The 12,686-nt window shown below is 48.3% G+C and overlaps 1 protein-coding gene across 1 annotated transcript in view; it reads left to right on the top strand.

Moving 5' to 3' along the window:
• The first annotated feature begins 360 nt into the window (after positions 1-360).
• The window catches only part of LOC140426166 (AP-1 complex subunit mu-1-like), a 67,935-nt gene continuing 55,609 nt past the window's right edge, over positions 361-12,686 (top strand). Inside the window, exons 1-3 of the mRNA XM_072510601.1 lie at positions 361-529; positions 3,861-3,928; positions 10,833-10,963. Coding sequence (XP_072366702.1) covers positions 394-529; positions 3,861-3,928; positions 10,833-10,963 — 335 coding nt within the window. The 5' untranslated portion in view covers positions 361-393. The remainder of the gene's footprint in view (positions 530-3,860; positions 3,929-10,832; positions 10,964-12,686) is intronic.

The following is a 12,686-nucleotide window of genomic DNA, read 5'->3' as shown; positions in this document are numbered from 1 at the left end:
CCATAATACATCCCATGATCCTAGAATATCTGACATTATCCATCAATCCATAATTGTGAATGAACATTTGGGTTTTGTAATGCCAGGGGGTGTAAACCTTAATAGCTTATAACATTACACAATTTCACATCTCTTTCCCCCCCCCCCCCCCCACCACTTAAATTAGGGGAAAGAAATAGGAGCAAAACATTCCAGGTGATCAGGAGTAATTGAATATCTCCACCAAAGAGCCAGTGATGGGCCAGATGACTCCTTACATGCTGCATTATTCCACAATTCCAGGATTCTTGTGAATTGTAATTTATTCTCTGCAGATATCCAGTATATTTTGCCAGCCATGTTAATTTCATGTACTGTGTGGTTTTTTTTCAGGTTCTAATATGCAGAAACTACATGGGTGACGTGGATATGAATGAAATTGACTACTTCCTGCCGATGCTGATGCAGAAGGAGGATGAGGGGACCAGTTCCCCCTTCTTCATCCATGGACGTGTTCACTTCCTCTGGATAAGGCACAATAACCTATATCGTATCCTTCATAGTGGTGGATATGGCACAGTGGAGATCTCTTTTGCAGCCCCCTGGTTTAGAGCAGGGTGTGAGGGTGATATTGGAGGGGATTCTGGAAACCTGTTTTGTTTGGCAACATGGTGGATCTGGTACATAGCCTCGTGCAGCACCGAGGTTACTTGTCCCGTCATGCGTGTGGCAAAGTGGGTTGAAGGATCAGAGGCAATTTGTACTGCAGCCCTTGCTTGAGGAAAAATAATCTGTACTGCCTCCTTATCCACAGGAGGATTAACCAAAGGGGGTCTCGTACTTTTATCAGGGAAGGTTTTTCAGATAATTTACCTGCTATCGCATTTGTTCCCTTGTGGAAGGTGGGGTGGAGTTCTGGATTTTGTTGTGTGCAGTTCACAATGTCCACCTGGAATGCTCATGCATGTAACCAGAAGAGGGGATATCTGGCAGATTATAGCAGTGGGGCGAGTGGAGTTAGCTGCTGATAGCAATGGCATGTAGTTGATGTGTCAAGAGTTGTTTTCGTACTTCCTGACAAAAGGGGTGTGTCCTCAGTTAGCTGCAGGGAATAATAGGCAGCAAAAACTTCAAAATTGGGGGTTGCTTAGGTTTGGGGCTGGGGACGGAGGGAGGGGGGGGGCGGGGGGGAGAGAGTGTGATTTCAACTGACAGCTGCTTCACTTGTAAAGGCCTGGGTGAGATATAAGCCCAAGATATTAAGTTACCAATTTTATTCTGAAGTAATTCATAAATTAAGAATGATTTGTATACTGTGAACCTGATGTTCCCATTGGCAATGTCAGTGGATGATGCTTTACCCACTAGTTTAATGTTTCACTCTGACTGCCAGCAGTCATATAACACCTGCATTAAAATACCAGACAGAAAAACGTCATAGAATGTGCTAAATGTTCATTCATTAACGTATGCAACAATAATTTCTCACTTCCTATGTACACATGAATTAGGAGCAAGTGTGGCCACTCATCCCTTCAACAAGCCTGTCCCGCCATTCAATAAGATCGGATTGTAACAGCAACTCCACATTCCCGCCTATCCCCAACAACCTTTCACCCCTTTGCTTATCAAGTATCTATCTACATCTGCCTTAAAAATATTCGAGGGCTCTGCCACCATCGTCTTTTTGATGAAGAGAGTTTCAGAGACTCTGAGAGAAAGAAATTCTCTTCATGTCTGTCTTAAGTGAGTGACCACATGCATTGGGTTTTCCAGTCCTCCCCACCTCCAGGATTGTCCAGTTCCACTGAAAGTCAATGGACTTTTGGTTGGGCCCCTGAACCTCCCAAGGCAGGTCCTGTCACAACTAGGCTGGAAAATCCCTGTCCTTTTTTTATACAGTGACCCCTAGTACTAGATTCTCCGATAAGAGGAAACATCCTTGCCATATCCACCCTGTCAAGACCCCTCAGGATCATGCTTCAATTAAGTTGCCTCTTACTCTTCTAAACTCCAGCGGGAACAAGCCTAGCCTGTCCAACCTTTCCTCATAGGACAACAATCATTCCAGGTTTTAGTTTAGTAAACATTCTCTGAACTACTTCCAACGGATTTACATCTTTCCTTAAATAGGAAGACCAATACTATACAAACTACTCCAGATGTGTAGAATTTTTACAGTGCGGAAGAAGGCCATTCGCCCCGTTGAGTCTGCACCAGCCCTTGGAACGAGTACCCTATCTACACCCTGTCCCTATCCCAGTAGCCCCACTTAACATTTTGGACACTAAGGGGCAATTTAGCATGGCCAATCCACCTAACCTACACATCTTTTGACTGTGGGAGGAAACCGGAGTATCCGGAGGAAACCCACTCAGATACAGGGAGAATGTGCAAACTCCACACAGACAGTCACCCAAGGCTGGAATTGAACCTGGGTCCCTGGCGCTGTGAAGCAGCAGTGCTAACCACTGTGCCACCGTGGTCTCACCAATGCCCTGTATAACCAAAGCATAACCTCCTACTTTTGTATTCAATTCCCCTCCCAATAAATGATGACGTTCTATTATAATTACTAGCTGTACCTACATATTTATGCGCTATAACACCCAGATCCCTCTACATCTCAGAGCTCTGTAATCCGTCACCATTTAGATAATTTGCGGCTTTATTTTATTTTTCCTGCCGAAATGGTGAATTTCACATTATACTCCATTTGCCAGCTCTTTGCCCACTCACTCTGTCTATATTCCTTGTAGCTTCCTTGGGTCCTCTTCACATTTTACTTTACTACCTATCTTTGTGTCATCAGTAAATTTAGCAACCATCCTTTCAGTCCCTTCATCCAAGTTATTTATAGAAATTGTAAAACGTTGAGGCCCCAACGTTGATCCCTGTGACGGACTACTCGTCACATCCTGCCAACTAGAAATAAAACAATGTCAGTCCTCTGTTTGCTGTTAGCCAGCCAAGCTGGTCTACCTGCAACTCCAACAATATGGCGATGGTTGGTTTTTTGAGTTCCTCCCTTCCATTTCCTGATTTACAAATATTTCTGGGATGTTACTTGTATGCTCTCTCGTGAAGACCAAAGCAAAATACCTCTTTAATTTGTCTGCCACCTCCATTACTAATTCCACAGACCCACTTTCCACACTTGCTCACTTTCTTAACTTTAAAAAAAATAATAACTATAGAAACTCTTATTATCTGTCTTTGGAGAATTATGGAATGCATTTGTCTCAATATGTGAACTTATAAACACATACATTTTAAAATTCAATTTGGCTTACAAATGGAAGTCGCGCAACCTAAAAATTGGAAACCAAGTAAAGCAAAGGAGTATTGTGTGCAGTTTATCTGAGGAAGGATGTTCTTGGTCTGGAGGGAGTGCAGCCAAGGGGTACCAGGAGAGGCAGTTAGGATTATATTCATTGCTTTAGAAGAGCGAGAGGGGATCTCATAGAAACTTTAAAAATTCTAACAGGATTAGACAGGATAGATTCAGAAAGAATGTTCCCGATGGTGGGGGAGTCCAGAAGTAGGGGTCATAGTTTGAGGATAAGGGGAATGAGGCTAAACCTTTTAGGACTGAGCTGAGGAGAAATTTCTTCACCCAGAGAGTGGTGGAACTGTGGAATTCACTCCCACAGAACGAAATTGAGGCCAAAAAGTTGTGTAATTTCTAGAAGGAATTAGATATAGCTCTTGGGCTAAAGGGATCAAGGATATGGTGGGTGGGGTGGGGGGGGGGGGGGGGGGATCAGGGTATTGAACTTGATGATCAGCCATGAATTAGATATTATTGTTGCTGGAAAGCATCCGTTCTGCTTCTTAAGGTGTTGTTCTGCAATTTAATTTCTTTAACCTTGAACACTAAGTGGTAGCAGTGACAAAGAGAAATGCAAATGCATCCCTAGTCTTTGCGTTTTTATATAAAATTGTACAGGTGAGTGTCATTCAATCAATTCTTGTGTTCTTACAATATCTAAATTAGACTCATTACCTTAAACTACTCACTATCTTCGTCTCTATCTTAGTCTCGGATTTATGCATTGAGCCAGACTGAAGGAATGTTTTACTCTCGTTCGTATATACGGACTCAGAGCGTTTGATTTAACGGGAAAAGCACAAAATGCCATAACAGGCGTGACTTCCCGGGTGCTTCCCACAGCCTGTATTTAATGGCACTTTGTGCCGGAAACTATCCCCCACAAGGTTCACGGCGGACCTGGATGTCCCACCAGCTGATTCACCTGGACTATGCCTGGCGGCTCCCCGCTAACAATGGGGAGTTGCTCATAAATTGCTCCCTTCAAACTCACTCCCAGACAGCACAGGACCATGGCACCATGTAGACCAGCTCCGGGTTTCAGAGATGCCAATCTGGCCAGGCTGCTGGACACCGTGGATACGAGACACGGCAACCTGTTCCCCCGAGGGGATTTCCTCCCCCCCCCCCCCCCAAGAGAACACCTTGGAGGACAGCGCCGAGGAGACCACCATCGAGGTGTCAAAGCTTTCCTCCCATTAGTACAGACACACACACCTCAGTGAGCAACATTAGCGGGCAGGCTTCTGGGGCACAATCTGGTGAATACCACACAGTTGCTGATGCACAGCAGTTGGAGGTCTGCTGGATCACAGGACTCCGCTGGATCCCAGTCAGATGCTGGGCCTCTGGGCAAAGTTATCCCTGAGCTGATGCAGGTGCTAGGGCATGGCAGTGAGATTCAGGAGGGGATTTCAGCAAGACTCCAAGAGTGCATAGTCGATTGGAGGAATCCCAAAGGCTGTGGGCGCAGGAGATGATGCCAACAATGCATGCCACTGAGGCCAACACTGCCAGGATGGCGACCACAGTGGTGTCCAAGAGGTGGCTCAGTCAGTAATGACCATGGCTGAGGGTCTCAACAGCATGTCCCAGACACTGAGGGACATGTCCTAGATACAGCTGGACATTGTATCACTGAGGAGCATCGCCGAGGCCATCAACACGATGGTGCAGACAACGGGGAGACGCCGGGACAGCTAGATTCTATGTTGCAGCGGCCTCAGAAGCTCACTTCAGTTGCCACGCCATTCCAGGGAGACCGCCAGTGCCCTACTGGCACCATTTGGGACGAGGGAGTGCTGGAGGTCTACCCGGTGCCTTCTGCCAGGGAGATGGCAGTGGTCTCAACCTCACCCAAATTCCCCCCTCCTGACAGCGCATCTCAAGGGCAGTGGGTAGAAATTGGTGGCACGGCGAAGCCAGTGACATCAGTAGGTCATCCTTGGGACTCAGGCTCCAGGCCCACCCTGTCTGATGTGCATCCTGGGGACATATCTAGATGTAGCAGCAGAACGCAGAAGCTTAACAAGATACAGGATCCCTAAGCGGGCACTGGGGGTGGGGGGAGAAACATCTGGACCTAGGACAATGAGGGTTTTGATTGTTTACAATTAAAATATGCTACACCTGATACATGTGAAGCCTCAGTCACTTTATTCCTCAGTGGGTTGGCCTGCACCCCCACCCCCTGTTGTCTTCTGCTCCCTCCACCTCATGCACCCCCCTCCTAGGGCACAGTGGTCCTACAGCAAGAGCCCCCGATGCAGTCCACATGCAGGTGATGGAGAACCAGGGGGCAGAGGTGAGTGCAGTGACCATTACTAAGGAGAAGGTTCTGGGGAAACTGAAAGGTCTGAAGGTGGATAAGTCACCTGGACCGGATGGACTACACCCCAGGGTCCTAAAAGCTGAGGAAATTGTGGAGGCATTGGTGATGATCTTTCAGGAATCACCGGAGGCAGGAAGGGTCCCAGAGGACTGGAAAGTGGCTAATGTAACACCACTGTTTAAGAAGGGAGGGAGGCAGGAGACGGGAAATTATAGGCCGGTTAGCCTGACTTTGGTGATTGATAAGATTTTAGAGTCTGTTATTAAAGATGAGATTGCGAAGTACTTGGAAGTGCATGGTAAAATAGGACTGAGTCAGCACGGCTTTGTCAAAGGGAGGTCATGTCTGACAAATCTGTTAGAGTTCTTTCAGGAGATAACAAGGAAGTTAGACACAGGAGAACCAGTGGACGTGATCTATTTAGATTTCCAGAAGGCCTTTGACAAGGTGCTGCCTAGGAGACTGTTAAATAAGTTAAAAGCCCATGATGTTAAGGGTAAGATCCTGGCATGGATAGAGGATGGGCTGCCTGGCAGAAGGCAGAGTGGGAATAAAGGGGCCTTTTTCAGGATGGCAGCCGGTGACTAGTGGTGTGCCTCAAGGGTCGTGATGGGACCACAACTTTCCACAATATACATTAATGATCTGGAAGAAGGAACTGAATGCACTGTTGCTAAGTTTGCAGATGATACAAAGATCTGTAGAGGGACATGTAGTATTGAGGAAGCAGTGGGGCTGCAGAAGGACTTGGACAAGCTAGGAGAGTGGGCAATGAAGTAGCAAATGAAATACAATGTGGAAAAGTGTGAGGTTATGCACTTTGGAAGGAGGAATTTAGTCACAGACTATTTTCTAAATGGGGAAATGCTTAGGAAATCAGAACCACAAAGTGACTTAGGAGTCCTTGTTCACTATTCTCTTAAGGTTAACGTGCAGGTGCAGTTGGAAGTTGTGAAGGCAAATGCAATGTTAGCATTCATGTCAAGAGGGCTAGAATATAAGACCAGGGAGGTACTTCTGAGGCTGTATAAGGCTCTGGTCGGACCACATTTGGAGTATTGTGACCAGTTTTGGGCCCCGTATCCAAGGAAGGATGTGCTGGCCTTGAAAAGGGTCCAGAGGAGGTTCACAAGAATGATCCCTGGTATGAAGAACTTGTCATATGAGGAACGGTTGAGGACTCTGGGTCTGTACTCGTTGGGAGTTTAGAAGGATGAGGGGGGACCTTATTGAACCTTGCAGAATACTGCGAGGTCTGGATAGAGTGGATGTGGAGAGGATGTTTCCACTCGTAGGAGAAACTAGAACCAGGCGACACCATCTCAGGCTAAAGGGACGATCCTTTAAAACAGAGATGAGGAGGAATTTCTTCAGCCAGAGCGTGGTGAATCTGTGGAACTCTTCGCCGCAGAAGGCTGTGGAGGCCAAATCACTGAGTGTCTTTAAGACCAAGATAGATAGGTTCTTGATTAATAAGGGATCAGGGGTTATGGGGAGAAGACAGGAGAATGGGGATGAGAAAATATCAGCCATGATTGAATGGCGGAGCCGACTCGATGGGCTGAGTGGCCTAATTCTGCTCCTATGTCTTATAGTCTTATGAGTGTGAGCGTGCTGTCAGCAGCAAGACAGGAGTCCGACTTTGGCATAAACTGAGGAGCACCAGAGTTTACCTCACAGCGAGTTATCATCATTCTCCTGACTTGTATATTGGCCTGCTGACAGTGCCAACAGAGGCCCATCACCCTGGAGTGATGTTACACAGACGCTGGGAAGGTGGAACAGGATAGTTGGGGAGGGGATAAGTGTGTGTGGGAGAGTTGGGGAATGGCAGGGAGGGGTTTCGGGTGGTCAATGGAGGGATGGGGTGGTTGGGGAGGAGGGGGGAAGGAGGGAGTGGGGGGGAAGGAGCAATTGTGGGGGTGAGGGAGGAATTGGGGGGCAAAGGGATAGCGGGTGAGCTGACGGACAAAGCCTCTTCCTAAGAGATGAGGGCATCCCTGGTCCTCCGGGCATGCAGGACCCCCGCTGCCACAACCTGTGCTGGGTCATGAAGGGCACAGCAGACCATTACAAAGCGGAAACCCTCTGGAAGGTATACTGCAGTGCACCACCAAAGCAGTCCAGGCATCAGAATGGCATTTTGAGGAGCCCGATGCACCGCTCAATGAAGGCACCGTTGGGCACATGCACCTCTTTATATCGGGTCTCCATTTCAGTCTCTGGCCTCCACACTGGCTTCATCAGCCAGGACCTCAGTGTGTTCCCCTAATCCCCTAAGAGCCAACCTGTCATCTTGGGGTGGTCCTCAAAGACACCGGGGATCTCAGAGTGTCTGAGGATGTAGCTGTCATGCAGGCTTCCTGGGACGTGCGCACACACATACATGATCTGAAGGTGGTTGACATACACGAGTTGAACGTTCAGGGAGTGGAACCTCTTCCTATTAATGAAAGGCACTCCCTGATGCCCCAGTGTGTGCAAGGAGATATGCACGCCATCAATTACCCCCAGGACCGGGGACACCTGGCGATGGCGGAGAATCCTGCTACCGGGCATCATGATAGGCTTGCTCCAGCTCAAAGTTAATAAACTCAGATGCCCGGGAATACAGAGCATTAGTGAATTTGTGGATGCACTTGTGGGTTGTAGCTTGTGAAATGCCGCACAAGTCTCCGCTCGATCCCTGGAATGAACCCGTAGCATAAAGATTCAGGGCTGCGGTGACCTGCACGGCCACCGGGAGGGCGTGTCCTCCTCCTCCATGGGGTGCCAATACAAGAAAATGCAGAGGTGCCGCCCCATCTCCTGCGGCCTATGCTGTCCGTCATCTCCTCGAATGAATTAAGTCGCCTGTACACCTTGGGCCGTCACTGGCGTCACCGTCTGGGTCCCTCACAGTCTGATGGCAGCCGAGTCTGCAGGATGTGTGGCGGCCCCCTGCACATGGAGTCTGCCTCGAGCCTGCGTTGATGCTGCTGCCGCCTGGTCCGGTGTCATTGCTGCGGGGTCGACTACTCCATCCACCTTGGTAGCTGTAAGGAATTGGAGAAGGGGAGAGAGACTGACAATCATTTAAGGCTTGCACCCTGTGACCCTCATATCCTTCAACCTCACCCCCACCCCCCACCCACTGACATACACACAAACCCTTGCGTGTTCCATCTTCTCTCATAGTGCCGTCCACTGAGCCAGCAGTGCTGGAGGACACCATGCAACTCGGGCCACATCAGGAGCCCCTAGACCCCAGACCTCTGCTGGAACACTCTGGGAGGACTGTGCTCAGATACTCTCCCTCGATCTACACACACACACGCGCGCACACACACACACACACACACACACACACACCCTCTGGTTGCGGGAGTATCCCCAGTGCTGAAGCCCAGCTTTTGGTGTTGTTGCTGCGGTGGTGTTGGCGCCCCCAGAGTTCAGGCAAAGTGTCCAGGCCTCACAGTTTGATTGGATTGCGAGGCAATAAAACTCGTCTGAGAGATGGCACATGTACCCTCGAGAATGCACTTGTGTAATATTTTATAGGCAAAAATGGTCACCAGTGACAAAGGTTTGAAAATCAACAACATAACATTCCACATATCACACTAACTATTAAACAACAAGGAAACATAACGGTTCCATCTTGGTGCTAATACAAAGCTATATCTGCTTCAGCATGCCTGTGGGATGCTCCATTTCGCCGGCTGGTCAATGGGGTTTCCCGTTATGGGGCAGCCCCACGCCGTCGGTAAACTGCCGGGATGCCGGCAAAACAGAGCATACGGATGGCAGATGATCCAGACCATGGTATCAACCATCGCAGGTTCCTCAACAGAAACAGGATAAGCCTCAGAATGTGTTCTCATGTCCAGAACTTTGTCGTAGAAATGATCTGTCCATCAATGTGTTACTTGTTCCACGTATCAGTGCCATTCTCCATCCAGGAGCTGCAGCTGTGCAGCCCCTCCCACACGGCTCAATCTCATCAAATCCTGGCATCCACATATTCCACTGCCGCTCTAGGTGCAGTTGAGCATCCTTGAATTCCAGCGTGTTTAACCCGCAATGACTTGTCAGTTACATGCAGCACTCACCACACCAGCAACAAAAACATCAGCAATCTGCAAAAGCATTTCTTCAACAATGTCATCACGTGGCCCGTTTGGACCAATGTAGTGCACCAGGTCCCGCAGCGTGTTCTTGCTTCAAACCGGATTGCCTTCTGGACTCCTGTGTCCCCCTGCGCTGTGAAGTGCTCACATAACTAGCAATGCCAATTCCTTATTAGCAAAGCCTTCAGCTGTGTAGCCAGAGTTAAAGTGACCTTCACCATATAACCAAGAACAGGGCTCTGCCCTGGAAGTGTTTGGTGGGACAGACAGGCAGCAGCTGTTGTTGCCCCTGTTATGGGAATACACAATATTGGAGGATGGCCTTTAGGACCCACAGGTGCTGAGCCACCCCCCCCCCCAACCCAGCCCAGGGGCAACCCCCGATTAATTACACCTTGCCACCGACACCCCCCCCTCACCCCCAACTAGGCCGTCACCTCACCCGCCGCCACCCCCACCCCCTCCGGGGACTCCCCCACTTCCTCCTGAGTAATACTTTCATTCTGATATCATGTCACCTAACAGAGAGGGTGATTCACTCTCTTTCTCACAATGGGGTATGATCTCTGGAGCCAATTCCTGCCTGGATTATCTTCATTTGAACCCAAAAAGCAGGCGGGGTAGGAATCAGGTAGCTGATCCGCCACACCCCATCATGTTGTGTCCTTGCCAAAGTTAAATAGTCCTCCCCACATTTGAACTTCACTTTGACCAGGGGAGGCCAACAATCTTTAGAGGGTGACGGACTGGTGCAACGTGTTGATTTCCTGCATCGCTTCTGCCCACCACTCCCAATCTGGCTTCCTCCCCATGTTCCTCCATTTTCCATTTTCTGCAATCCAGTGCCCTCAAGCCACCCAGTTGCCTTCCCTGTTCCTCATCTGAACCCCCCCCCCCCACACACACACACATTGCCTGCCTCACCAAATCTCCACCCCCCACCTCCGAGCCTGCCGGTCCCTCCCCCTGCCAGGAGATAATGATCTCCTTACTAAACCATAGGTAGTTTATCTCTTCAGTCATTGTTGATCTGACACCATTTGACGATCATTCTAAAGATCATCATTTCTATCACCCTCAGGTTTTCACAGAATATTTTAAAGAGGTCGAGGAGGAAAGTATTCGCGATAACTTTGTTATTGTTTATGAACTTTTGGATGAGGTGATGGATTTTGGCTTCCCACAAACGACGGATAGTAAGATTCTCCAAGAGTAAGTGCAGAGAAAGCAATTTGTTTGTTTTAATCTACTTACCTAAACTGATTCACTTGGCCACCTGTAAGCTTCCACCTATCTTCTTTGCGTTCCTTTTTCCGAGCCACTGGATTCTCCGGCCTCCCAACCGCGTGTTTTTCGCTGGCAGCGGGATTCTCTGCTCCTGTCGTTGTCAAGGCGAATTACCATTGAAGCCCCCCCACCCCCCCAGCCCACGTCGCTAGGAAACCTTCGGGCGGGTGTAAGCTTCCAGCGGGACCAGACAATCCCGGCACCAGCGAATTGCCGGAGAATTCCCAGTTTCCTTTAAGGTGCTAGGAATACCTTAATTTTGACACCCCTCATAAAACTCTGGTTTGTTCAATGTTTAAAGGCAATTCATTATGATTAACAGTACTTCTTTTGTCATGGAATGCAGAAGCATTGTCTAAAACCTAGGGTAGATTTGTCTGTCCTTCTTGCTGAAGCTAGTATGAGCAGGCTAATTGATGGTTCATTGCAGTGTTGGTTTGTTTAGGCTGAACATTCTGGGCTAATACTATTCCACCACTGTTTACAAGAGGCCCTTCACCATCTCCCTGACAAAATTAAGTAGATCAAATCATCGCGATGCTGGGAAATGACACAGCTAAAATCAACTCAACCCACTTTTTCGATAAACACTAGTTAATTATAGTGGCATTAAGCTTATGCCTTAATTTGGCGACAGTCTAAAATGTTCACCGCAGTTGGAATAACTGTTCATTGCCTTAAATGGTTTATGAGTTCAGCGCAGTTTTGAATACTTTATTCCACATTCCTTGCAATCCACACACTGCCTATGCGAGATGATGTAGTGTTCCATTGCATGTGTAACAATAAGGTTTTCACTGGCCAGGAAAGAGCTACCATCCACTAAAGTGTGACCTGTTCTATGAGCAGCAGTAATGTGCACAAAAGACAGGCGGCACTGTGGCACAGTGGTTAGCACTGCTGCTTCACAGCGCCAGGGACCGGGTTCAATTCCAGTCTCGGGTGACAGACAGTGTGGAGTTTGCACTTTCCGTGCCTGCGTGGGTTTGCTCCGGGTGCTTTCCTCCCACAGTCCAAAGGTGTGCAGGTTAGGTGGGTGGCCATGCTAAATTGCCCCTTAGTATCCAAAAGATTAGGTGGGGTTACTGGGTCATGGGGCTAGGGCATGGGCCAACGTAGGGTGCTCTTTCCAAAGGTCAGTGCAGACTCGATGGGCCAAATGGACTCCTCCTGTACTGTGCAGATTCTATGAGACACATATTCCAGGTTATGGAGTCTCAGTCTATTTTCCCCTCCCTCCTTCCAGAATATTTTTGGAGCTGTTTTACACACAAAAGTCGCTTTCTTCAAGATAACAAAACCAGGAAATATTGACTGTCTGATGCTGTGCAACCAGCAGAGGCCAACAGTGCTTTCTTTCCTACATATTATACATATTTCTATTATATAGTGGAATATCGTGATCAAGAAAGATAGATAAAGATCACGTGGTCAGTTATTTGGCTTTGTGGAAGATCCACCAGCATCTTATTCCTGTTGGATTAGAAAGTTAGAGGGCGGGACCAGAAGTTAGTGATGATTTCTCAAGGCAGGAATGTGCTAACTCATTGCAGTTGACCACTGCCTGACCTGTTCTATAAATTGCATTGTGTGCAGGCATATAATGCAACCCCCCTTTACCATCTACTGAATGCCAGCCACCTGTGTG

Source organism: Scyliorhinus torazame, chromosome 7, assembly GCF_047496885.1.
Source record: "Scyliorhinus torazame isolate Kashiwa2021f chromosome 7, sScyTor2.1, whole genome shotgun sequence".
In the NCBI taxonomy this organism is placed as follows: domain Eukaryota; kingdom Metazoa; phylum Chordata; class Chondrichthyes; order Carcharhiniformes; family Scyliorhinidae; genus Scyliorhinus; species Scyliorhinus torazame.
This window is presented reverse-complemented; position numbering and strand designations above follow the sequence as displayed.